We start from the raw sequence: 26,137 nt of genomic DNA on the forward strand, positions 1-26,137 counted from the left end.
TCTGATTGGGGCTGCCTGCTGAGGTCTGATTGATGGTGTGACCTGAGGTCTAATAAAAATAAAAATAAATCTTATTGTCCTCCTCTAAAATCTTAGTGTGTCTTATGGCCCGATGTGTCTTATAGGGCAAAAAATACGGTAATCATCTATTCTTTATTACAAGTCAATCCCCTGGTTTGTCCAGTTTCCTCTTAAAATCGAATGACCCCTTAAAGTAAAATAATATACATTAATAATAACAGCACAGCACCGGTCACCTTCAGGAAGCATTGAAAATATTTAATGCTGCTAGAAAATAAACATTATACAGTATTATCCTCTTTTATCAAACAGTGATATTTTTTCTGGCATCAGTTTTTTTTTTAGGAAAAATGATCAAATAAATTAAATTATATACAAATTTTCTATTACTAAAAATAACATCTGAACGAAGAAAGCTTACTTAATGGCAAAAATGTTGATAAAGGATTAACTAATACTCTGATATATTACTAAAAAAAAAAGGGAATATATATGGAGCTCAGATTTAAAGACCCATAAACCTTTCACAGAAGGAAATTTTAGCACCAAAAGGGTTACAAACTGTTAATTTGGCAGAGAGAAACGCATTAACCAATTAAATGCTTAATGGCATCAAACCGTCCTGTAGGACCAGGGACACGAGTTGTGAGGGGTTCTCTAGTTAATACCAGGCAATACTGGCCGGCAAGAGGAGCCACAACCTTGAGAACTTGGAGAGTCTCCATACTCCGTCACTGTATAGTCCATGTCTTTGCAGGGACTTTAATGGCAAGTCAGAGGGCTGCAAACGCAGAGTCTGGAAGATGATAGACACTTTGTAGAAATTATCGCAGATCCATGACAGTGACACCCTGCTGACATATGGTGGTGTGGTTGCTGGCCTTTGGGAGGAGAAAAGGAGACGGGTGTCATATGGATGGCAAACTGAGATAAATACAGAATGACAAGCCTATGGGAAAAGTAAACATAGGGAAGGACAGATACAAAAAGATAAAACTAGCAAAGAAGACTATAAACACAAAGAGCAGGCAAGAAAAATGAAGATTACTCTTAGGTCTTTTGGACACGAACGTTGTGTATCCATTCCGTGTATTGCGGACCGCAATTTGCAGTTTCCAATGCACGAGCAACGTCCTTGCGGCGGCCGAAACTGTGATCCGTCCGCACCGCAAAAAAAATAAATAGAACAAGTTCTATTTATTTGCGGTGTGGAGGCACAGACAGACACACTACGGAAGCACCCTTCAGTGCTTCCGTGGGGTACCGATCCGTGCTTTAATTCTGCATCTCCGTGATTGCAGACCCATTCAAGTGAATGATTCCGCATCAGATGCGGAGTGCACACGGGCCAGTGCCCGTGTATTGCGGACCGCAATACGGCCACACAACGTTCGTGTGCAAGACGCCTTACCGGTAATTGGATTTTCCTAAACCCACGACAGCACCACGAGAGAGAGGCTCCACACCCATAGACAGGAAACCTAAAGTACAAAAACGCGGAGGCTCTCCTCCCACTTCAGTATATCTTTCCAAGGATGAGAGGTACTCTACCCACAGTTATTAGAAGCAAATCTTCAAATCCAGAATATATCTTTCCTTTTTTTTTATTTTTTATTGTAAACACCCGTGAAATGTGCTCCAACCACCAACATAACAGGGATGGGAAATAAGGGTGCTGTCGTGGGTTTAGGAAAATCCAATCTTCATTTTTTCCGTCACCCACGACAGCACCACGAGAGTGAATAACCAAGGAGACACTTAGGCCCCTTGCAGACGAGCATGAGCGGATTAGGTCTGGATGCGTTCAGGAAAACTCACACCATTTTGCAAGCAATTGCAGTCAGTTTTGTCTGCGATTGCGTTCAGTTTTTATCGCGCGGGCGAAATGCGCATTAATGCGTTTTTCACGCGTGTGATAAAAAAACGGAATGTTTACAAACAACATCTCTTAGCAACCGTCAGTGAAAAACGCATCTCATCCGCACTTGCTTCCGGGTGCAATGCGTTTTTCACGCGCCCCATTCACTGAACGCTGACTATAGAACATGCTGCGTGAAAAACAACGCTCATGTACACAGACCCATTGAAATGAATGGGCCCGGATTCCGTGCGATCGCATCACACATTGCACCCGCGCGTAAAACTCACTCGTGTGAAAGGGGCCTTAGGATGGGTTGACAGCCGATAGCACCTTAGTTGCAATGTTTAAATCGGAAGACAAGTCTAACTGTAAACAGTGATGTTTGAAAAAGGTAGTCGGAGAAGATCAGACTGCCGCCTTTCAGATATCCTCAATAGAGACAGAAGCCCTCTCAGCCCAAGAAGTGGAAATAGCCCTAGTAGAGTGGGCCTTAAGGCCTTCTGGAGGAGACTTCCCTGAAGATGAATAAGCCAACGACACTGCTGACATAATCCATCTGGCCAAAGTATTCTTTGATGCTGCATGACCCCTTCTTTTCCCCTGAAAGACAACAAACCGAGGAAGATTTCCGCCAGTCTTTAGTTCTGGACAAGTATTGTATCAAACACCTCCTAACATCAAGGCAATGATAAGACTCTTCCTCCTCCGTAGATGGTGACTCATCAAAAGGTTGGAAGCACAATCATTTGAGACCTGTGAAACTTGGAAGGAAAGCTTGGTCATGTTGGATGATCACCTTATCCTCTAATATGGCAGTATAAGGGGGATTGATAGAAATACAGTATAGTTCACTAATCCTACGGGCCGAAGTTAAGGCTACCAATAAGCATAGCTTAAAAGATAAACATCCGATCGAAACCTCTTCAATAGGCTCAAAAGGAGGTTTTGTTAAAGCGTTCAGCACCAAATTTAAATCCCAAGGAGCTACCCTGGGAGGAAAATTCAGGGAGGATCTAGAAATCGATCTAAAAAAAAATAAAATGTAGAAACCCATGGATCTGAAGACAGATTTTTGTTAAACAGTGCTGAGAGCGACGAAATCTGAACTTTCAACATGCTAGGTGACAATCCTAATTGTAAACCCTTCTGAAGAAATTCCAGAATCTGGCAGACCAGAGCCGGAGAGGGGATGCTCTTAAAATCCAAAATCAGCAAAACTCAGGAATTTCTTCCAGACCCTGGTATAACTAGAGAACGTTCTTCCTTCATTTTAAGAGGGTATTAACTAAGTCTGAAGAAAAACCCCTCTTGGTTAGCAGGAACCTTTCAATACCTGGTATCCCCACGCTACTGCTACTATATTTTACCTCATTGACCAGTACTTTCTGTGTTGGATTAACTGGTGATACAATATGTCTCAAGTTATGGTTATATACCTATGAAATATTTATTACGACATTACCTCTGCTTTGGGGTTTGCCTTTTTTCTCTACTATTCAACACTCCATGCATTTTTTTTACTCATTGTTGTATTGACTAATAAAGATGTTATTTTTGTATTTATCTATGTGTGGCTTCGATTACTTTTAGGTTTTATGTCTGTTTGATAGTAACGGGAGGATTTCTGACATAGCAAATTTCACCGCCATAAGTTCCTTCATATTTGAGGAGGCTAACTTCAGACTGCCCCTTCATACTCCCTGAATGGATTGGTCCAGAATATGAGCCCCTCAACCCCAAGGGATTGCGTCTGTGGTCAAGCATAAAAAGGTCCTTCTTCCAAGGCGCCCCCTGGGTCAGGTTGTCTCTTATTAACCACCACCCTAGGTCCTCTAGGGTCCGATCTGATATTACCAAGCTCGTCTCTAAGTTTTTTTTTCCTCCCTTCCTAAGCTGTCAACAAGTCCCACTGTAGAAGCCTGGAATGGAATTGGGCCCATATAACAGCTGGAATACAATACACGTTAGGTTTCCTAGAATTGACATACCTTTCCTTAAAGATACTCTTGGATCTTCGGTCAAGCCCTGTATTTTTCTGCTTACTTTCCAAATCTTCTCTTCCATCAGAAAACACTTCTGTACCTTCGAATCCAGGAGTAACCCCAAAAAAATGCTGACTCTGAGGGTACTGGTCTCAGTTTTTCTTTGTTCAGGATCCATCCCATCTTCTCCAGGATCTGCAACACCTCCTGTACTGCTTTCCTGCAGGACTCCCGTGTTTCTCCTACTAATCAAAAAGTCGTCCAGATAAGGGATAAAAAGAATGTCTTTCTCTCTGATATGAGCCCCCATTTCTGCAACCACCTTCGTGAATACTCTTGGTGCCATTGAAAGCCCAAAGGGAAGGGCCTGTAACTGCAGATGTCTGACAACTCCCCCTAGTTCTACTGCCACTCTGAGAAACTTTTGATAATCTCGCTAAATAGGGACATGAAAATAGGCATTTTTTAAGTCCAGTACTGCCATGAAGCAATCTGGAAAGAGTAGATTTATAGCTGATTTTATGGTCTCCATTTTGAATTTTCTCAAGAGCAAAAATAGATTTAGCTTTTTTAAATTTATAATCGTTCTGTAGGAACTTTGTTTTTTTCACCAGAAAGAGAGGAAAGTAAAAACCTTCACCCTCTTGTCCCCCTGGAACTGGAATCAGAAATTTCTTTTTAACAATTCGAAGACCTCCTGCAGTATGGCGTCGCTTCCTTCTCCCGTAGTCTTTGTGACCACAAACCTTACCGGAGGAAGAGAACGAAACTCTAGCTTCAAACCCTGACCTATGGTGTCTAATATCCAAGAACTGCTGGAAACCCGTTGCCATGCAGGAAGAAAATTGGCTAGTCTTCCTCCTACAGGCAATCTGGCGTCATTTTTGTTCGCTAGACTTTTTCTTATCACCCAAGGATTGACTGAAGAAAAAACCTCTTCCTACCCTCCTTTGTGACCTAAACTTAAATTCTCTGTCTTTTTTATCTCCTTCTCTTCCTTGAAAGGAACGAATGCAACGGTCAGATCTCCCCCCTAGCAGAAACATTTTAGACTGGAAATGTTTTCTTTTTATCAGCTGCTTTTTTTTAAAAGAAGCTATTCTAATGTTGAACCGAAAAGATACTCTCTCTCGCATGGAATGGCACACAACCTTTTCTTAGAAAGCAAATCCCCACTCCAGCCCTTTAGCCATAAAGCTCTACGAGCAGAGTTAGCAAGAGCAGAAGATCTAGCCACCAGCCTAATAGAATCTGCCAAAGCGTCTGCTAAAAAAGCCTTCTTTAGGCCTCTTTCAGACGGGCGTTGCGGGAAAAGGTGCGAGTGCGTTGCGGGAACACCCGCGATTTTTCCGCGCGAGTGCAAAACATTGTAATGCGTTTTGCACTTGCGTGAGAAAAATCACGCATGTTTGGTACCCAAACTCGAACTTTTTCACAGAAGTTCGGGTTTGGGATCGGTGTTCTGTAGATTGTATTATTTCCCCTTATAACATGGTTATAAGGGAAAATAATAGCATTCGGAATACAGAATGCATAGTAAAATAGCGCTGGAGGGGTTAAAAAAATAATAATAATTCACTTAATCCACTTGATCGCAAAGCTGGCATCGCTTCCGTCTTCTTTCTTTGCTGTGTGCAACAACAGGACCTGTGGTGACGTCACTCCGGTCATCACATGATCCATCACATGGTAAAAGATCATGTGATGACCGGAGTGACGTCACCACAGGTCCTGTTGCTGCACACAGCAAAGAAAGAAGACAGAAGAGATGCCTGCTCTGCGATCAAGTGGATTAAGGTGAGTTAAATTATTTTTTATTTATTTTTTTAACCGCTCCAGCGCTATTGTACTATGCATTCTGTATTCAGAATGCTATTATTTTCCCTTATAACCATGTTATAAGGAAAAATAATAATGATCGGGTCTCCATCCCGATCGTCTCCTAGCAACCGTGCGTGAAAATCGCACCGCATCCACACTTGCTTGCGATTTTTTACGCAACCCCATTCATTTCTATGGGGCCTGCGTTACGTGAAAAATGCACAAAATAGAGCATGCTGCGATTTTCACGCAACGCACAAGTGATGCGTGAAAATCACCGCTCATGTGAACAGCCCCATAGAAATGAATGGGTCGGGATTCAGTGCGGGTGCAATGCGTTCAACTCACGCATCGCATCCGCGCGGAATACTCGCCCGTGTGAAAGGGGCCTAATGGTGGGAAGCCCTGCCAGGATTTCCTCCCTAGGGCATTTGTTTTTTTTTTATCAGATTTTCTAGCTCAGAAAGCCAAACAACTAAGGAACGGGCTGTACAAGTGGAGGCAATAGAGGGTCTAAGCTTCCCAGGCACCTTTTAAAAAAAACCATCTCCTTTTTTTTATCTAAGGGGTCCCTAAGAGACCCCATGTCTTCAAAGGGAAGACATGACCACTTTGTCACTTTTGAAATAGCTACATCTATTTTAGGTGCTTTGTTCCATGGGGCACAATCTGCTTCCGAAAATAGGTATTTTCTCTTCAAATTCTTGGAAATATAGGAAAAAATTTCTGATGCCTAATTTCAAGCCCACCAAACATCACATCCTGCACAGATTTAGGCTCCTTAGATCCCTCAATACCCATGGTTGATTTAAATGCTTTTAATCAACGGTTAATATCTTCTACCGGAAAAAAGGGCCTCCCTATTAGTTTTTCCTCTTCTCCAGAAGAATAAGACGAGATGTCAGAACATGGGTTTTCAAAGGAAAGTAAATCCTGCTCCTGTTCTGAGTCTGAGGAGTACGCAATATCCAATTGCTGAACCTGTCTGGACTTCTGTTCCCTCTGTACCCCCGCCTTTCTCGTGGCCATGAAAGAGCTGACCTCAGACTTAAAGAAGACCTTTCATTACGATAAAAAATCTACACTAAGTATACAGACATGGAGGGATCTCCCTGCACTTACTATTATCCCTGGGCGCCGCTCCATTCTCCCGATATCTTCAGATTTTCAGCTCAACCGGGAGGAGCCTGCTCTTGTTTTCCTGGGCGTCTCCTTCTCCCAGGCTGTAGCGCTGGCCAATCGCAGCGCTCAGCTCACAGCCTGAGTTTTTTTTTCTCCCAGACTGAAGATTTTTATAAAAAGACGGCGATTCCCCTGCTACCGTCTTGTCAATGCAGGGCTGACACAGCTTGTTTGTATATTCAGAAGATAAAGGTCATCTACATAGCGCACATCCCTTTTTCCTCCTTTTAGTTAATGCTTTCTTAGGTTTTCCCTGCAACATTATTATATAATTTTATATTATATATATATATATATATATATATATATATACACACACACACACACACACACACACACACATACATACACACACACACACATAGTACAGACCAAAAGTTTGGACACACCTTCTCATTCAAAGAGTTTTCTTTATTTTCATGACTATGAAAATTGTAGATTCACACTGAAGGCATCAAAACTATGAATTAACACATGTGGAATTATATACATAAACAAGTGTGAAACAACTGAAAATATGTCATATTCTAGGTTCTTCAAAGTAGCCACCTTTTGCTTTGATTACTGCTTTGCACACTCTTGGCATTCTCTTGATGAGCTTCAAGGAGGTAGTCCCCTGAAATGGTTTTCACTTCACAGGTGTGCCCTGTCAGGTTTAATAAGTGGGATTTCTTGCCTTATAAATGGGGTTGGGACCATCAGTGGTGTTGAGAAGTCAGGTGGATACACAGCTTATAGTCCTACTGAATAGACTGTTAGAATTTGTATTATGGCAAGAAAAAAGCAGCTAAGTAAAGAAAAACGAGTGGCCATCATTACTTTAAGAAATGAAGGTCAGTCAGCCGAAAAATTGGGAAAACTTTGAAAGTAAGGGCTATTTGAACATGAAGGAGAGTGATGGGGTGCTGCGCCAGATGACCTGGCCTCCACAGTCACCGAACCTGAACCCAATCGAGATGGTTTGGGGTGAGCTGGACCGCAGAGTGAAGGCAAAAGGGCCAACAAGTGCTAAGCATCTCTGGGAACTCCTTCAAGACTGTTGGAAGACCATTTCAGGGGACTACCTCTTGAAGCTCATCAAGAGAATGTCAAGAGTGTGCAAAGCAGTAATCCAAGCAAAAGGTGGCTACTTTGAAGAACCTAGAATATGACATATTTTCAGTTGTTTCACACTTGTTTGTTATGTATATAATTCCACATGTGTTAATTCATAGTTTTGATGGCTTCATAGTCATGAAAATAAAGAAAACTCTTTGAATGAGGAGGTGTGTCCAAACTTTTGGTCTGTACTGTATATAAAAAATCATCAATACAGGCTTTATGAAAGAAAGAATGGCAAAGGCCGCTCACCCCACCCTTTTCCAGGTACCAGAGCTGGAGTGGAAGGAGGATCATCCGGCATATCCTTCTTGTCTTCTTCCATCGTAGTTTGCCAGAGGGCCCAATCTCCTAATCCGGGTCGTACTAACTGTAAACCCGCCAGGAGACTCTTCACATGCAGTGGCTTTTAATTCCCATTCAACCCGCCGGCAGCTACATTCGGGTTACGCGCTCTTCTATGCGCCTCCCATGACGTCATTGCGCCACGAGTCCTGTCACATCCGGCGCTTGCGTTCCAGACGTCTCCGCTTCCTGTTACGCCACTTAGGCAATCTGTGACGCGGTCCAGAGGAGGAGCAGTTGCTTCCGGAAGCCTAAGGTGCGCATCCACGCCATCAAGCAACATGCCCCCACAGCGCTCCAGAGCCCTCTACACGGCTACTGCGCCTCTGCCAGTCCATTAGCGCATAACAACATGCCGCCAATTCAAAGTATTGGGACCGCAGGTAAAGGAGGAGGCACCCAAGGGAGAAGCTGCACAGTACTCCAGGCTTCTCTCCAGAGACAGGAAACCATGCTGAAGTGGGAGGAGAGCCTCCACCTTTTTGTACTTCAAATTTCCTGTCTATGGGGGCGGAGCCTCTCTCTCGTGGTGCTGTCGTGGGTGAGGGGAAAATAAAGGTGGCTTTATACTGGCCAACAGGTATTCTTATCAACCCGCCCATGCATAGCAACTGGGAGTATAAGCACCTGCCAGACCGCTTTGAAGATGGTTTATCTACCTTCAGAACAAACCCAACATGCCCAATCCTTTTTCCGCCCTGACATCTGAGGGGGTACACACATCAGATGGTCGGTCGTTCCCGAGAAATCAGCAGGTTTGGCCAACATTCATCTAATGTGTACAAAGGCCCTCAGGACTGTTCATTAGTACTGTCTTCTAGGAGCTTGGAAGGTAGCACCAGGCAATAACATTATTTAAAATCAGGTTATTATTATTTTACACACATTTATATTTTATGTGAATATTTACATTGAACATCCACATTGCAGTTTTCACACCAGCCACTAGAGCAGTCACAAGGAGCGGATATTTCTTGGGTCCTCCACGGAGCAATAGCAATCAAATAAAATGCTTGTATGGGTGCCTGTCTCCGAACCTGTCCAACCAACAGGTAACTACAATCCAACCTTCCAAGACGACACGGCTGTCCAAGCTGAGAGGCAGCTGTGCACCTGTCCGTGGTCCCGCTGCTGCTTCTCTTCCAGTAAGTGGCTTGGTCCTGTGACCACTATGGCCAATCGCAGGCATCAGCGGTCACATCCGCTTGAACAATACATCAAGAATGGAGCAGCAGCGGGACTGTGGGCAGGTGAGTGGTGTTTTTGACGTTAAGGGATACAAGTTAGGATCCCAGGGGTTGTCTGATCCAAGGCCGGACTACCCTTTTAACACCATATACACAGATAAGGCGGTGTACGCAGCTTCCTTGTTGTCTGGGGGAGGGGTCTGTAGTCCATCACCTCCTGCAGCATGTGAAAATACTCACATGCATCTCAGCTACCATAAAGCATGCAAATATGGCCCCAATGGAAGGTTTTTCAAATAAACAGCTACAACATTAAAGGGGTTGTCCCATATCTCAGACAATGGGGGTATATTGCTAGGATATGACCCCAATGTCTGATAGGTGTGGGCCCCACCTCTGGGACCAGCACCTATACTTGGAACGGAGCCTGCACTGTGCATGCGCGACCACCCTCTATTCATTCCTATGGGGCTAGCAGAGGTGGGACCTGCACCTATTCGATATTAGGGGCATATCGCTAACTATATGCCCCCAATGTCCGAGATGGGAATCACGGAGCGATTTTTCGGATTTGCATTTTCATTTTTTTTTTCTCCCAGTCTTCCCAGAGCCATAGCTTTTTTTTTCTTATTATTTTTCTGCTCACACAGCTGTATGAGGGCTTGTTTTTTGCGGGACAAGTTGAACACTTGACTACAGTTATACCACATTTGTATAGTTTTTGTTGTGTTTCATCACTGAAAAAAATAAAACACTTTCGAAAAACCCCAAAAAAATTTTCCATTTATTCTGTCCCCCATAACTTTTTTAGAGTTAATACTACAGAGTTGTGTGAGGGCTCCTTTTTAGTAGGACAATCTATATTTTTTATATACCATTTTAAAAAAAGTGTGTATGACTTTTTGATCACTTTTTATTCCATTTTTTGGGGGAAGGTGAAGAGATGAAAAAAAAACTGCAAATTGGCATATTAAATGTTTTATTGTATGGGATACGTTTTTGGACACGGTGTATGAGGTTTATTTTTGTGATTGTTTATTTTAATTTTAGGGGAAAAGGAGGCGATTTAAATTTTTTGACTTTTGTAAAACTTTTTTAGGCCCCCAATGGGACGCCAACATGCAATTATTAGTTTGCAATTTCTATAAAGTGATGGAATTTTAACCATTGCCATATACAAAGATCGGAATATTACAGTGCTGCCACCTGCTGGTCTGAATTGTAATGTATAAGTAATAAGCCAAGCTAGAAGCCTAATACAGGTTCTGGCTTATTACTTGAAACACCTTCCCTGATCTCCGCCCGGGGGAGTTGTTCCTGCCTGGCAAGCACACGCTTCCAAGTTTTGGCCATGTTAAATGTCCACGATCAGCATTACCGCTGATCACTGACATTAGCCCCGGGTGTCTGCTGTGTGAAACAGCAGGCACCCAGTTGCTAGGACGCTCACTCCGCTCCGGAGCAAGCACCATCTTTAAAGGGGTTAAAAACACATCATCATTTATATACTTAACCCCTTCAGGACTGGGAGAACAACACACTTTTATGGGTTTTGTTTTTACAACATTTGATACCATTTTGGAGTGTGTACAACTTTTTGATCACTTTTTGTTAAAATTTTCGAGGGAGGTGAAGTGACAAAAAATGGCAAACCAGCAGTTTTGATCTTTTTTTCCCATTATGCCATTCGGAGTATGATAAATATTTTTAGATTTTACCAGTAAGGGTGTTTTCTCCTGCGGCGATCCCTGTAAGGGCTCATGTACATGAACGTTTTCTTTCCGTGTAGGCTCAGTTTTTTCTTTTTTGCGGACTGTATACGGAACCATTCATTTCAATGAGTCCGTAAAATCAAAAAAAATGAAGTTACTCCGTGTGCATTCCGTTTCCGTATGTCTGTTCCGCAAAAAACTGAACATGTCCTATTATTGTCCACATTACGGACAAGGATAGTACTGTTCTATTAGGGACCAGCTGTTCTGTTCTTCAAAATACAGAATGCACACGGATGTCATCCGTATTTTTTTGCGGACCGCAAAATACATACGGTCATGTGCATGAGCCCTAATGTTTATTTTTGGGGAAGGGGAGCGATTTTAACTTTTATTTATTTTTAAAACATTTTTTTTTTTTTCACTTTTTAAAAGGCAACTATAGACAAGCAGTCATTAGACCGCTACTCTCTTAGGCCCCTTTCACACGGGCGAGTATTCTGCGCAGATGCGATGCGTGAGGTGAACGCATTGCACCCGCACTGAATACCGACCCATTCATTTCTATGGGGCTGTTTACATGAGCGGTGATTTTCACGCATCACTTGTGCGTTGTGTGAAAATCGCAGCATGCTCTATATTCTGCGTTTTTCACGCAACGCAGGCCCCATAGAAGTGAATGGGGTTGCGTGAAAATCGCAAGCATCCGCAAGCAAGTGCGGATGCGGTGCGATTTTCACGCATGGTTGCTAGGTGACAGTCTATTCACTGTATTATTTTCCCTTATAACATGGTTATAAGGGAAAATAATAGCATTCTGAATACAGAATGCTTAGTAGGTGATCAATTGAGGGTTAAAAATTTTTTTTTTTTAAATTAACTCACCTTCTCCTCTTGTTCGCGTAGTTCCCGGTCTCTTCTTTACTTCTTAAAAGATGAACTATCGGCTAGGACCTGTGGTGACGTCAGATCACATGCTCCAATCACATGGTCCATCACCACGGTGATGGACCATGTGATTGGAGCATGTGATCTGACGTCACCAAAGGTCCTTTAGCCCAAAGCTCATCATTAAAGAAGTAAAGAAGAGACCGGGAACTACGCGAACAAGAGGAGAAGGTAAGTTAATTTTATTTTTATTTTTTTTAACCCTCAATTGATCACCTACTAAGCATTCTGTATTCAGAATGCTATTATTTTCCCTTATAACCATGTTATAAGGGAAAATAATAACATCTACACAACACCTAACCCAAGCCCGAACTTCTGTGAAGAAGTTCGGGTTTGGGTACCAAACATGCGTGATTTTTCTCACGCGAGTGCAAAACGCATTACAATGTTTTGCACTCGCGTGGAAAAATCGCGGGTGTTCCCGCAACGCCTGTGTGAAAGAGGCCTTAGACTCCAATGCATTAGCATTGGAGTCTGAGAATTTCACTATGTTCTTATAGAGCCCTGCCACAGGGTCTCCTTAGGAACCTATCTGCAGCAGCCCTGGATCATTCAGGAGGACCAAGGCTGCTGCACACACTATCTATCTCCCTCGATCCCTGCCAGTGGGAGCAGTTGTCTCTCAGATGCGGTGTTCACATTCAACCACAGCATCTGAGGGGTTAAATGTGTGTGAGCTACGCTACTGACGATGGCATACATTAGCCCCAAAAGTAGGCACCAGACATCTATGGTGCCTACGATTGGGCACCACATTTAAATACCCGACTTTTAACACAAGTTTACAGTGGGCTGTCAGGAAGGGGTTAACTAGGATGCATTACCAAAGGCTAATTTACTTACTCTAAAAATCCATGAACTACCTTACATTAAAATGGGCATTTTAGGAGTCCACTTTAGGACTACCATAAATTTATTAAAAACAGCCCTATGTGTTGTGAAAAAAACAGCTGAAAACAATTCTATTAGCAAAAAAGTTAGGACCATTTAACCATCGCTTGCACAAAACTGCTGAAATGTGTCTGGTCATTTAGGATTAAAATACTCCGGTCACAAAGGGGTTAAAACAGGCAGGGCTCTGACAATGCAATGCCTTTTTTTTTTTCACAATAAAAGGGATTGTGCCACAAAAATTATTCTTAATTCTTCAAACCATCAACTGGATCTGAATACTTTTGTGATTGCAGGTAATTAAAAATTTTGTATAGCTACCGAGTAAATCTGTAAAATGTTTCCTTATTTCTTAATCCACCTCACTGAGGTGGTCGCACGTGCTCAGTTTAAATTGTCAACCGCCACCAGCCATATGTTCTGTTAGAAACTGTGACAGTTACAGGGAGAGGGCTGCAGCAGAAATACACGCCCCCGAGCTGCCGCTATAAGGACACCCGCCCCTGAGCTGCCAGCCTAAAATAAATCTAGCAGAGTGATTGGAGCAGTGAATGTGGAGATCTCTGGACCCATGTGAGGTACAGGGCCGGTACTAGCTTTGTTAGAATGAGGTTGTCATGTACTATATGATGTAAGATTTTCATTTTTTACATCAATCATGGCACAACCCCCTTTTAGAAAACCCCACATCACTTTAGTATTTCAGTTTCTGTAGCATTACACTTACACAGAACAGGGGAGGGTCTCTGCAGTGTGGGTGAAAACCCTTCTCTCGACAGTCACCAATTTCTTTCATGCCATAGTCGGTCAATCTAAAAATTCCTGTTCTGGGAAAAAAAAAAAAAAAGGACCCGACAGATCATGGTAACAGAATCATATCCATATTTACCTTCTCATGGACTTAGTAATATGAGTAGTTTGTACATATAACGTAGATGCACCACATGTTCTTCTATGCCGTATGGCCGCCTTACGATTATAAGGAACAGGGACAATACAGCAGGGTTCATATATAAATGTCATTCCCCAATATATTATCCCAGGTTACCCACAAGCAAGCACCTTTCAACTCGGAGAGGGAATATATGGAAATAAAGAGATACTTACTCCTGGAATTTCGGGGAGCAGACAATGGCGATGGATTCTGGGAGCATCATCTGGTATGAGCAGTGAGTGTGTAAGTCAACGCTGGAAAGGAAGGCCGTCTGAGTGGGATGCGTCTGTAAAATAAAAAATAAAGCTATATCCTACTCTTCACACTTTAAAAAGGGCTTAGAGTTCCCCTAAATATTAATGATCTGCCATCAATATCAGATCGGAGGGGGTCCGACTCCACTGCAGCTGTCTGAGGAGGCTGTGGCACTGGGACAAGCACTCTGGGGGAGATTTATCAAAGGTCAGAGTTTTACACTGGTCATTGATGTCCCCTGCACTGCCGAAAGAAGTGCAGGCCTCGTCATAAATTAAAGCGCCTCTCCGGCGGTCTGTGAGCTTAAACAGCTCGGAGCTGCTGCAGAGAAACTGCCACAAGATGATCAGCAGAGGACCCCCTAAAGATCAGATATTAATGACCTGTCCTAATGATGGGTCATGAATATTTCCCCTACCCTACTATTATGGAATTCTTTATTAAAGGGGTTGTCTGGTTTCATAATACTGATGACCTATTATCAGGATAGTTTGTCAATATCAGATCGGCAGGAGACAACTCCTGGCACCCCCACTGATGATCCATTTGAGGGGGTGGCGTACTCGTGTGAGCGCTGTGTCCTCTCCATTCTTTAGCTGTACTCCATCTACTTTGTAGCGGCGGTGCACTGTAATTAGTATTTTGTTCTGTTCACTTGAATGGGAAATTAGCTTTAAAGGGTCCATTCACACGTCCGTAGAATGTGTCCGCACCCGTTCCGCAATTATCCGGAATGGGTGCGGACCCATTAATTCTCTATGGGGCAGAAATGGATGCGGACAGCACACAGTGTGCTGTCCGCATCCGCATTTCCGGAGCGCGGCACCGAACTTACGGTCCGTGGCTCTGGAAAAAAAATACATGTCCTATTCTTGTCCGCAATTGCTATGGGGGTGCAATTTTCGGATCCGCAATACACTACGGACGTGTGAACAGACCCTTAGGGTAAGTCCACATCTGCGGCAGGTACTGTATTACTGTATTCTGTTCCACACCCCATTATAGTGAATATCGGAATATTGACTATAATGGGGTCCGGCAGGTATCCAGCATGTATGGATAGTGAATAGGATCCAGCAGATCCCAGCGGTGTCCGGCTATATCAGATAAGGCAATTCCGGTATTCTGTTCCTCTGCCAGGACAGAATACTTGCCGCAAGTGTGGACTTACCTTAAAGGGTTTGTCTCACTTGAGCAAATGGCATTCATCACGTAGAGAAAGTTAATACAAGGCACTTACTAATGTATTTTGATTCTCATGGATTCATTTTTCAGTCCTATTATACATGGCTCATTTCCAAGGGTTACGAACCCAGCACCGGTGTTCGTGCTTGCACACTATAGAAAAAAGCGCAGGCCTCTCTGGTGGCCAGGACTGTAGGAGCACACATGGGCACACATGCAAATCTGCTCTGCAGCGGTGGTTGTTACCCCGTGGATATGAGCAGTGTATAATGTGATAAAAAAATGAATCCAGGCAGCAAAAGAGGCAATATGGACAATCACAATACATTAGTAAGTGCCTGGTATTAATTTTCTCTACATGATAAATGCTATTTGCTAAAGTGAGACAACCCCTTTAATTACACTGCACTGACACTAGGATAAGTCATCAATATTATAAAACCGGACAATCCCTTTAACAGAGAAGGATCCTCTGGCCAAGAAGTCAGGATCTTCAGTTGAGAACAGTTACAAAGTACACCTCCCACTGTGGAGGACCTGCCTTGTCCTGTATTACACAGACCTATTCACTTGAATGGTCACGGTGTAATAGTTAACAGAATTTGTATTACCAGATTTCCATCACAAATTACAACTGATCCTCAGGGTCCATTCACACGTCCGCAATTTTTTTTCCGGATCCGTTCTGGATTTTGCAGACCCATTCATTTTCAATGGGACCGGAACGGATGCTATGTGCTGTCCGCATTTGTAGATCCGCAAATCCGTTCCCGAAAAAAAAAAATAATAGAACATGTCCTATTCTTGTCCGCAAATGCAGACAAGAAAAGGCAAATTTTCTATTATAGTGGCGGCGATGTGCGGTCCGCAAAATGCGGAACGCACATTGCCAGTGTCTGTGTGAATGGACCCTCAGGGATACATTTTGTGATCAGTTTCTTGTCATTAGACCCTTCTAACAAGTATTGACTGTCCAAAGTGGAGAACCCCTTTAACTATTTTTAAACTAGGCATACTACACAGTCAAGCCGCATTATTCTGACCACCATCTACTATCTAGAGCAACCGCCGTGTGCAGCCCGGACAGCAGCTAGACTGGCTGGGAAGGACTCATTAAAGCGAACCTTTCACCTGCATTTCACTTAATAAACTATCAAAAGTACCTTATAGATCATTCTCATTGTGTTATCATACAGTCTTGTCCCGCTTTTCTGTGATGTATATGCATGAAAAAAATCGCCTTATAAAGTACTCTTCTCCAGCTCCACAAGTCACGCTAGAAGTCAAGGGGGTAGCCCTTCCCTCACTCCAGACTGTAACTCCCCTGCCCTAACCCCGCCTCTATGCAGTCTAATTGACACCCGGCTCAGTCGCCGGGACCGCGCTTGTACAGGCGGCGCATGCGCCGTCGAACTCAAGCACGATCCTGTAACTGAATCGCGCATGCGCCGTCCCCGATGCCTGCCTGTCTTCTCTTCCTCACGCGCGCGCCCCGATCTTCACGCTCCAGAGAAGACAGGCAGGCATCGGGGACGGCACATGTGCGATTCAGTTACAGGATCGCGCTTGAGTCAGACGGCGCATGCGCCGCCTGTACAAGCGCGGCCCCGGCGACTGAGCCGGGTGTCAATTAGACTGCATAGAGGCGGGGTTAGGGCAGGGGAGGTACAGCCTGGAGTGAGGGAAGGGCTACCCCCTTGACTTCTACCGTGACTTGTGGAGCTGGAGAAGAGTACTTTATAAGGCGATTTTTTCATGCATATACATGACAGAAAAGCGGGACAAGACTGTATGATAACACAATGAGGATGATCTATAAGGTACTTTTGATAGTTTATTAAGTGAAATGCAGGTGAAAGGTTCGCTTTAAGGTTGTGGTGGGTTGTTCCAGGTATCTGGAGCCGTGCTGACTGCAGAGCATCCCACAGCTGCTGGAGGGTGTGTGGGGGAGGATCCATACGGCGAACGCGACGATCAAGGTGGTCCTACAGAAGAGGAATTGGGATTAAGTCTGGGGAATTATGGGCCAGGGTAGTACCTGGAAGTCTTGGTCATGGTCTTCCAACCAATGTCAGACATTTCTAGCAATGTGACATGTCGCATTGTCTTGCTGGAAGATCCCATTCTTCCCAGGAAAGACAATAAGCATGTATGGGTGTACTTTTGGCCACCATAAAGCGGCCACCACCAGCTTGTGTTCTTCCAGCAATAGCTGCTGAGTGTTTGTTCTCTGATGTTTCTCGAATAACATGCCAACGTCCATCCGTTCAATGAAGCAGAAAATGTGACTCATCAGAGAAGGCGACCCTTTACCAATCATACTGCCGATAAAACTGAAGACTTTTCTGTCAATGCAACTTCATTAGCCTAGGAACAGTGATCATCCGTCTGCTTCGGAATCCCATACGCAGTAGGGTTCGCTGAACTGTTTTGTTAGGCCTCTTGCACACAAACGTTTTTTTTTTCCGTTTACTTAACATTTTTTGCGTTCTATATACGGAACCATTAATTTCAATGGGTCCACAAAAAAAAACAAAAAACAAAAAAAAAACGGAAGGTACTCAATATGCCTTCCGTTTCCGCTCAAAGATAGAACATGTCCTATTATTTTCCGCATAACGGACAAGGATAGGACTGTTCTATCAGGGGCAAGCTGTTCCGTTCCGCAAAAAACGCAATGCACACAGACGTCATCCGTATTTTTGCAGATCCGTTTTTTTTTTCGAACCGCAAAATACTGAAAAAGCCATACGGTCATGTGCATGAGGCCTTAGACACATGTCTGGTAGCCTCCTGGTTCATTTTGGCTGTGAGCTGCTCCCCTGAAGAGTGTCAGTCCACCTTTAAGCACCTTTGTAGCCGATGTTCACCTCGCACATCAACGGTACAGGGTGCTCTGCAGTCTCCACGCCACTTATTCACAATGGAGCCATTTATCCGCTCACCATACACTTTCACCACAGCAGCCCGAGAACAGTTCACACAGCGCAGTTTCAGAAATACTGCCACCCTGTGCCCGAAAGCCAATATTAATCCTTTTTGTAACTCTGATAAATCGCTCCTTTTACCCATGACAGCAACGAGGGATATGTGTGCAGACAGCCTATTACCCACCGAGCCAGCTCAGCACACGTGACGTCACACAAGTTCAGGGCAGCACACCTTGTGATGGATAATTGGGTGCCAGCGGTAATATCACCTTACCAAGGTGTATAATGCTAAATAAATGAAGACACCGCGGCACATCCGTTGGTAAATAAAGGTCCACACTTTTTCACCAACGGATGTGCCGCGGTGTCTTCATTTATTATATATTTTATTTTTTTTAAACATTTTTTAAATCCAAGCTCATGGCCATATCATCCATGTGAATGTTGATCACCTTGTATATTTGTCGTGATTGGTATCCTGTGGACAGGGGATAACTTGTTATAACTGGAACACACCTTTAAGTTAATGTGCAATAGAAAGAGTACAGCACTAATAAAAAGCTACTGTTCATACATACATGTATCCAGCCCAGTGTGATAAGCCCATGCTGGTCCTGGATCAAGAACAGGTCCTCCTCGTTCTCAGTGTTACAGTAATCTGGCCCACCACACTGTTTGGGCACAATGACGTGCGTGATAGTAAACTCATTCTGCATCTATAAAATGATAATAAGAGAATCAGATAAAGACATGGTGGACATTGTGTTGAAAAAAAAAAAATGGAGGACAAAGAATGAGAATATGTTATGTAAAAGCTTAGGTCAATATATACTGTACAGCAAGAAATGGGATTCAGTTGTGGCACATCACCACCGTCACTCTTACCAGCTTCCCACACAAGATCCCGCAGGTCTCCACTGCTCTCTGTGTATTCACCTCGGCAAGTTTTAGAAACTTCACAACCACTTCCTGAGGAATCCTTACATGGCGAAGTCCATCCGTGGACACAGCTGGAAGCAACCAAGAGGTAACACAGATGAGCAAAAACATTGAGTGCATTCCACATCCATCAGTGCCACCTGCAGCTCTGACCACTTTTCATCTCGTGTGCAGTGGTTGTCAGTTTCCAGTTATAGGGTGACCCACGTAGCAAGGAAAAGCCTCCAACGTAAATCGCGTTCCTATTTTGCATTCAGCCTCAAGCCGCTTATGGGATGACATCTGTGTTGTTCTTTATAATGGAGACGGCGATGCAGTGTATTGGAAGACAGATACCAAAAGTCCCTGATGGATCGCTTTGACTTGTCATTCTGACAGGAAGATCAGCACTGAATGCAGCACTAATCATCCTGTCAAACGTGACACAATCTGAGACGAGACACCCTGTGATGAATTAGAGGCCCTACTGCTGGCCCAGCATTCTCATAAGGTTTGATTTGGGCATAAATCTGCCTACAAGTTTGCTCAGCAGTGAGGATGAGCCAATCTGACGGACTTATCACAGAACGGCTTTCTGCAGCTGCTATGTACTGTGAAACACAGAAGCTAAATTGTGCAAAATTGTTAATAAAAACAATTAAAAAATATTTAGCCCAAACTACAATTAAATCAAAAATAGTCTTTATATTTAAATGGCTCCAAACGTGATTATTAGGAGTTTCATTATTGTTATTATATCACAGTATTTTACATAACTAAAAGCACTTGAAAACCTCAGTGTCTACTTACAGACTTCATGAAGGCTGATGGATGCTGGCTTCAGAGTCCTATCAACCGCAGGTGGTCGTGGAAGGACGGCGTCATTGGCGGGTAGCTGTGGAACAACAGGGGGCTCCTTGACACCTGGGATAAGAGGTCCCTCAGGTATCTGGTTGTCAGTAGAGAACTGGTGGAGGATCCGTAGTCGGTCGCTCTCCAGTTCTTTCTTACGAATCATATCTTCAAAGGCCTGGAACTGCTCCTGCTGCTCTTGCTGCTGCTTCATGCGTGCCACGCGCTGCTTCTCTTCTTCAAGCTGCTGCAGAACAGCCAGGCGGCGAGCACACTCTTCTTCCTCACATCGCTACGTGAACAGTAAATTATGTCACTGCCAATCATATAACCCTGGGCCTCATACAGGACTTCCTCACCACTGACTTACCCTTTTGTCCAGGTACTCATCAAACTCTTTACTGTACCTCTTCTGCAGTTCTTTCTTTAACTCTTCGGCTTTTGGGAAGGCCACTTCTTTCAGTTTCTACAAACATACACGTCACAAAAATGAGCTCCTTCATACAAGACCTGATACAAGATCTGTGCCTGCAATAGACCCGTCTTACCTTCAAAGTTTCCCTCTTCTCAAGAGCATTAGCAGTTTTATAATCTCGATGTTTAGGAAGCTTTTCAACAAAAAGCCTATGGAAATACACATGAAAGAATTAGTTAAAACAACCCAATCATACGAAAAGAATACTCATTGGAAAACGACCATGACCACCAATCAGGAGCTCGGTGACATGTGTTGGGCTGCACTATAGTCCGCTCATTTGAACAGACAGATATATTATAGGACACCATGGATGGATAAATAAACCTGAGTTAGGGCTCATGCACACGACCGTGTGCTGGCCGTTCCATGCATTGGGGACCGCAATTTGCGGTCCCCAATGCATGGCAAAATCCATGCGGCTGCCGCAGACAGTTGTCGGCTGGGGCCCGTGTACTGCTGACCCGCTGTTTGCCGGCCTCAATACGGGCACCAGCCGACAACCGTCGTGTGCATGAGCTCATTAGAACTTCATTGCATTCAAGTTAATTACCCTGCAGCTCTGCTACAATGTCTGTACTATTGATGGGTCATAATAATAAAAAGTGATTAGCAACTAGAAAGATAAATGGTCACTTTCATTATGCCATTTGTGCACCGCCTCACGGATGCGGACCCATTCACTTGAATGGGTCTGCAATCTGAAAGGTGTTACCGGAGTGCTTCCGTGGTTTTCTCCTCCGCACCGCAAAAAAATAGAACATGCTCTTTTTTTTTTTGTAGTGCGGACGGATCACGGACCAATTTAAGTTGAATGGGTCTGCATCTGTCTGCGGAAGCCATACAGATGGTGCCCGTGCACTGTGGACCGCAATTTGTGGTCCCCAATGCACGGAACGGGAAGCACACATTTGTGGGCATGAGCCCTTACTCTGTACCACTGCTGCTATATAGATGGTGTGCAGGTATACACTGAAGAGGGTGCATCGCTTGAACAGGCACCATTACCCCTTCAAACAGCTAATCGTCCAGGGTGCCAAGAGACATAACTTTGGTGCTTCCGCTGGCAGGGAAGAGGGTCTTAAGACTGACGAGGAAAGTGCCGGTCTTAATAAATGTCCCCCCTGATCTTTTATTGCAGGCAAGTGGCTAGCGCCTTTCTACTTACGTGATATACTTGTTGTACAAGATGAAAGCACTCTCTGTGTTTCCCTCCCCGGCATATACATTGGCCATACGAATTATCTCCACGCCGGATCGGTAATAACGCTTAGGAGGTATATCGTCTTTCACTTCTAAAGACGTCCCCTTCAATACCAGAGCTCGTATCCTCTCCTCTGGAGGGAGGCTGGGGTCACTGTGCTCCGGCATGGTGCTAGGCAGTAGACAACCTAGAAGAAAGAACAATGCCGATTACACAACCTTATACCAGGCAAACGAGGGGGATGGGGGGGTAATGTGCCATTTCAATTAAGTAAATTCCTGCTGAGAGGAGCTGACTTTAGTTAAAGGGGGTCATCCCACTTGGAACACCACCAATGTTAGACAGGTGCAGGTCCCAGAGGTGGGACGCGCACCTATCTTTAGAATGGAGCTCCCTGGGGATATGCCACCAATGTTCCGGGTGAGACAACCCCTTTAATAGGAAACTACCAGAAATACAGAATTATTTTTTGTGGGCCTTTAATCAATATCAGATCGGTGGGGGTCTGACTTCTGGTACCCCATCATGCATAATCTGATTGACTTGAATTGGGCTAAGCACTAATGAGCACAGCAACTACAAAATATACAGTGCTCGTGGCCCCAGATCGTGGGTGGGGTCCCACAAAACACGTCAGTGTTTTGGTCAGTGATTGTGAGCCAAAACCAGGACTGGAGCCTCCACAGACATAAGGTATAAGGAAAGATCAGCACCTGTTCTGTGTTTACAGTTGCGGCTCACAATCACTGATGGAAATCACTGACCGAACACTGACGTGTGAATGAGGCCTAAAGCTGTTTTTTCTTTATTTTTTTAACGTTATCAAAATAATATTAATGATGGTTTTGTAGTTGGGACTCTCACTGCTACCAAGGAAGGAGGAGATTGCTGCTCTGTATACAGCGTCAGACCTCTCACAAGTATTATGTAGCCTGACACAAGACAGCGCCCCCCAGTAATAATACTGGGGGGTTCTCTGCCGTACGTATGGCAATCAGGTGATTGCCAGTAAGCTTTAGAAGCCCTCCTGGGACTGCACCGAGGTACATGCAACATTGTCATACATGTAAACCCCTTCCAAGCCTCACCCCATATAACGCCTGCTGCTCCGCCAAATATTCCTGGTTGTCATCTCAAGACAATGCCATCTTCTCCGGGTGCCAAGACCAAGTAACACAAATGGCAGTGCTCACATAGATCCTAAAAAGTGGTGCCACCGTGCACGTAGTTCACACTGCAGTGCTCATTCAGTAATGTATAAGTAGTAGTGCCACGTCAGTATTACAGAGGACCTGTCACCTCTCCTGACACGCCTGTGTCAATAGCTTCATGCATTCCCCATGTAATAACAATTCTGGAGCATCTATTCTTATGGCTCTATGTTGTGCCGTTCCTTTATTATTCCTACTAGAAGTTATGAATGAATTGCTAGCAGTCTGCAGTAAGGGTACAGAGGGGAGGTAACCAGTTGGGGGTGTGTTCCAGCACAGTCTGAAAATGGCAGCACTGATTGGATAGAGTGAGACTGTGCAGGTCCACACCCCCAACTGGTTACCTCCACTCTGTACCCTTACTGCAGACTGCTAGTAATTCATACATAACTTCTAGCAGGAATAATAAAGGAATGGCACAACATAGAGCCATAAGAATAGATGCTCCAGAATTGTTATTACATGGGGGAATGCAAGTATTTATTAAAACAGGCGAGTCAGGAGGGGTGACAGGGATATTCTCATCCTAGACATGTAAGGTACATTCATATTCATAGATTGTCCCATAAATGGTTGATAGATGGATCTAGATCTCCAGAATAGGGGGTCCGCCTCTCAAATAAACTGCAGATAATATCAATTATGAGGTAACGTATATCATTATTCACTGCTACAGAACTACCCATCTAAATGTGCCAGCCGCAGTGCCCCATAATACAACGCGCTGCTCCCTACTCTGCTATGGGGCAGCCATTTGCATGTAGTTATCTGGTCTTGTGCCAATCTCTGCGGCCAGAAATCTGCCGGGCAGGAGGGATCTGTGATTGATGTCTCCTATCAGAGACATCTTTCCACAACTGTCCCACTGACTCCTGGACACTTGGGCTCATGTCCCCCTTCGGTCTATTACATCCTTTATAGAGATAATCCTTTTAGAATTGATAGAATTAGGTAAAACGTCTCGTCTAGAGCACCACCGCTCGTTACAACGGGGAAGCTCGTCCTCAGTCATATCTCGTGTTAGGAACTTCACATGATCCACAATGTAACCCCGTACAAGCTGCTGATCAGTCCAGGACAAAGAGCAAGTGTGTGTCATGGGGAATGTGTGCAGTGATGAGCCTGGAAGAGAGATATGAGCGGACACCTAATATAGGGGATAAGGGGGATCTCTCAGCCTAAGGCGCCAGGAAATAAAGCCAGCAATGAGATCAGAGACAACTCATGTGGTGTAAATACGTCTATTCACACGTCCGCGAAATGGGTCCGCATCCGTTCCCATTCCCATTCATTTTCAATGGGGCCGGAAAAAATGCGGACAGCACACAGTGTTCTGTCCACATCCGCACTTCCATTCCACAGCCCCGCAAAAAAATAGAACATGTCCTATTCTTGTCCGCAGACACGGACAAGAAAAGGCATTTCTATCATAGTGCCGGCCATGTGCGGTCCGCAAAATACCGGACACACATGGCTGGTGTCCTTGTTTTGCGGATATGCAATTTGCGGACCGCAAAACAGTTGCGGATGTGTGAATGGACCCTTAAAAGGCATCTGTCAGCAGATTTTTACCTATGACACCGGCTGACCCGTTACATGTGCGCTTGGCAGCTAATGGAATCTCATTTTCATATGTGCCCGCACTGCAGAGAAAAATTATGTTTTCTTATATACAAATGAGCCTCTAGGAGCAACGGGGGCGTTGCCATTACACTTCGAGGCTCTACAACTGCTGTGCCCTCTGCACTTTGATTGACAGGGCCAGGCAATGAACATGTCATCACACCTGGCGCTGTCAATCAAAGTGCAGGGGGCGTGGCAGTTGTAGAGAGAGCAGAGCCTCTAGGTGTAATGGCAACGCCCCCGTTGCTCCTAGAGGCTCATTAAAACATCATTGTCTCAGCAATGCGGGACCAACACAGATGCCTTCAGCTGCCAAGCGCACCAGTTTCATAGGTACAGATCTGTTGACAGATGCCCTTTAAGTCATTTTCCATGTCAGTCTGCAGTGAAGGGCTGAGCAGGCTCCTCAAGGGATTTTCTGTGTATTGAGATGGGACCAAGATGAAAAGACCAGCAGGGACCCGGTGTAGAAATGGGAGCGTATGGACAGGGGTGGTCCTGGTGGGATCCATAACCTTTCAAGAGGTTGTCCCTTTTCACAGGATAGCGGATAAGCGTCTTATTGGCGAGGTCTGATTGCTGGGGCCCCTGCCGATCACAAGAACAAGCCATCTAAATGGAGTAACAGTTACACGTGCATGTTGCCACTCCATAGAACTCTATGGGACTATTGAAGATGGCGGCGTGCTAGTGCCGAATGGGCAGTCAGCGTGCACGCACGACCACCGCTCCATTCAAAAAAAGGGATTGGTCTGATTGGTTGAGGTCCAACAGATGCCCAAAATGAAAGGGTACTACCCCAGTGGCATTGCAATACAGACCATTAACTTGAATGTGGCTGTGGATTTCTCCAGGGCATAGCTGGTGGTCCCAGCAGTAAGACCCCCCCCCCCCATCACACATGGATGGCATATGTAATCAGCTCATGCGTATGGTGGAAAAACACTTTTAATCAGTATAAACCCTCTCCACAGTGTGGCAGCCGGTGCATACAATATGGTAGAAACATATAAAGCTGCACTAAACTAAATGGACAGTAAAGAGCAAAAACAGGGGAAATATGGAGATGTTCTGCCAAGAGTGGCATGGAAAGGGGCCTTGTGCAGCGAAAACCAATCAGATCTCTGCTCTCATTTGTACAGGGCGGCTTAGGAAATGAAAAACCTAGTCTGATTGGTCGGTCCATCCCCATGTTGTAGGTACCGAGGCCTTTCCTGCATACACTCCCCTTCTATCCAGATTTCATCATGGCTGCTCATTACCCTGAGCATGTGAGTACGCCGAACTAATACAAGTCCGCCATGTCGCCACTGCCCCAGGCCGCCCTGACTTTCTTGCCCCTCTCACCTGGCTGTCACTCGCTATCAGTGCCGCTCAGCCACTGCCTGCATTCTTCCGGGTCACATGACCTGCATACGCCTCACTGCCTTTTCTTGTCACATGGCCAGCGGCGACAGACAGAAGGCGGCCTCCATGTTGGAAAAGGGCAGAAGGGAGAC

At 44.6% G+C, this 26,137-nt stretch overlaps 1 protein-coding gene across 1 annotated transcript; it reads right to left on the bottom strand.

The window, feature by feature from the left end:
* Window positions 1-209: 209 nt before the first annotated feature.
* On the bottom strand, window positions 210-26,137 carry LOC120986164 (STAM binding protein). The gene is made up of 10 exons (XM_040414553.1): window positions 25,986-26,137; window positions 21,769-21,991; window positions 20,674-20,749; window positions 20,496-20,591; window positions 20,084-20,417; window positions 19,241-19,365; window positions 18,934-19,071; window positions 14,159-14,271; window positions 13,779-13,878; window positions 210-902 (listed from the first exon to the last, which is right to left on the bottom strand). The coding sequence occupies exons 2-10, from the start codon at window positions 21,969-21,971 to the stop codon at window positions 846-848; spliced, it is 1,242 nt and encodes a 413-aa protein (XP_040270487.1). The 5' UTR covers window positions 21,972-21,991; window positions 25,986-26,137; the 3' UTR covers window positions 210-845.

This window comes from Bufo bufo, chromosome 1 (assembly GCF_905171765.1).
Source record: "Bufo bufo chromosome 1, aBufBuf1.1, whole genome shotgun sequence".
Lineage (NCBI taxonomy): Eukaryota > Metazoa > Chordata > Amphibia > Anura > Bufonidae > Bufo > Bufo bufo.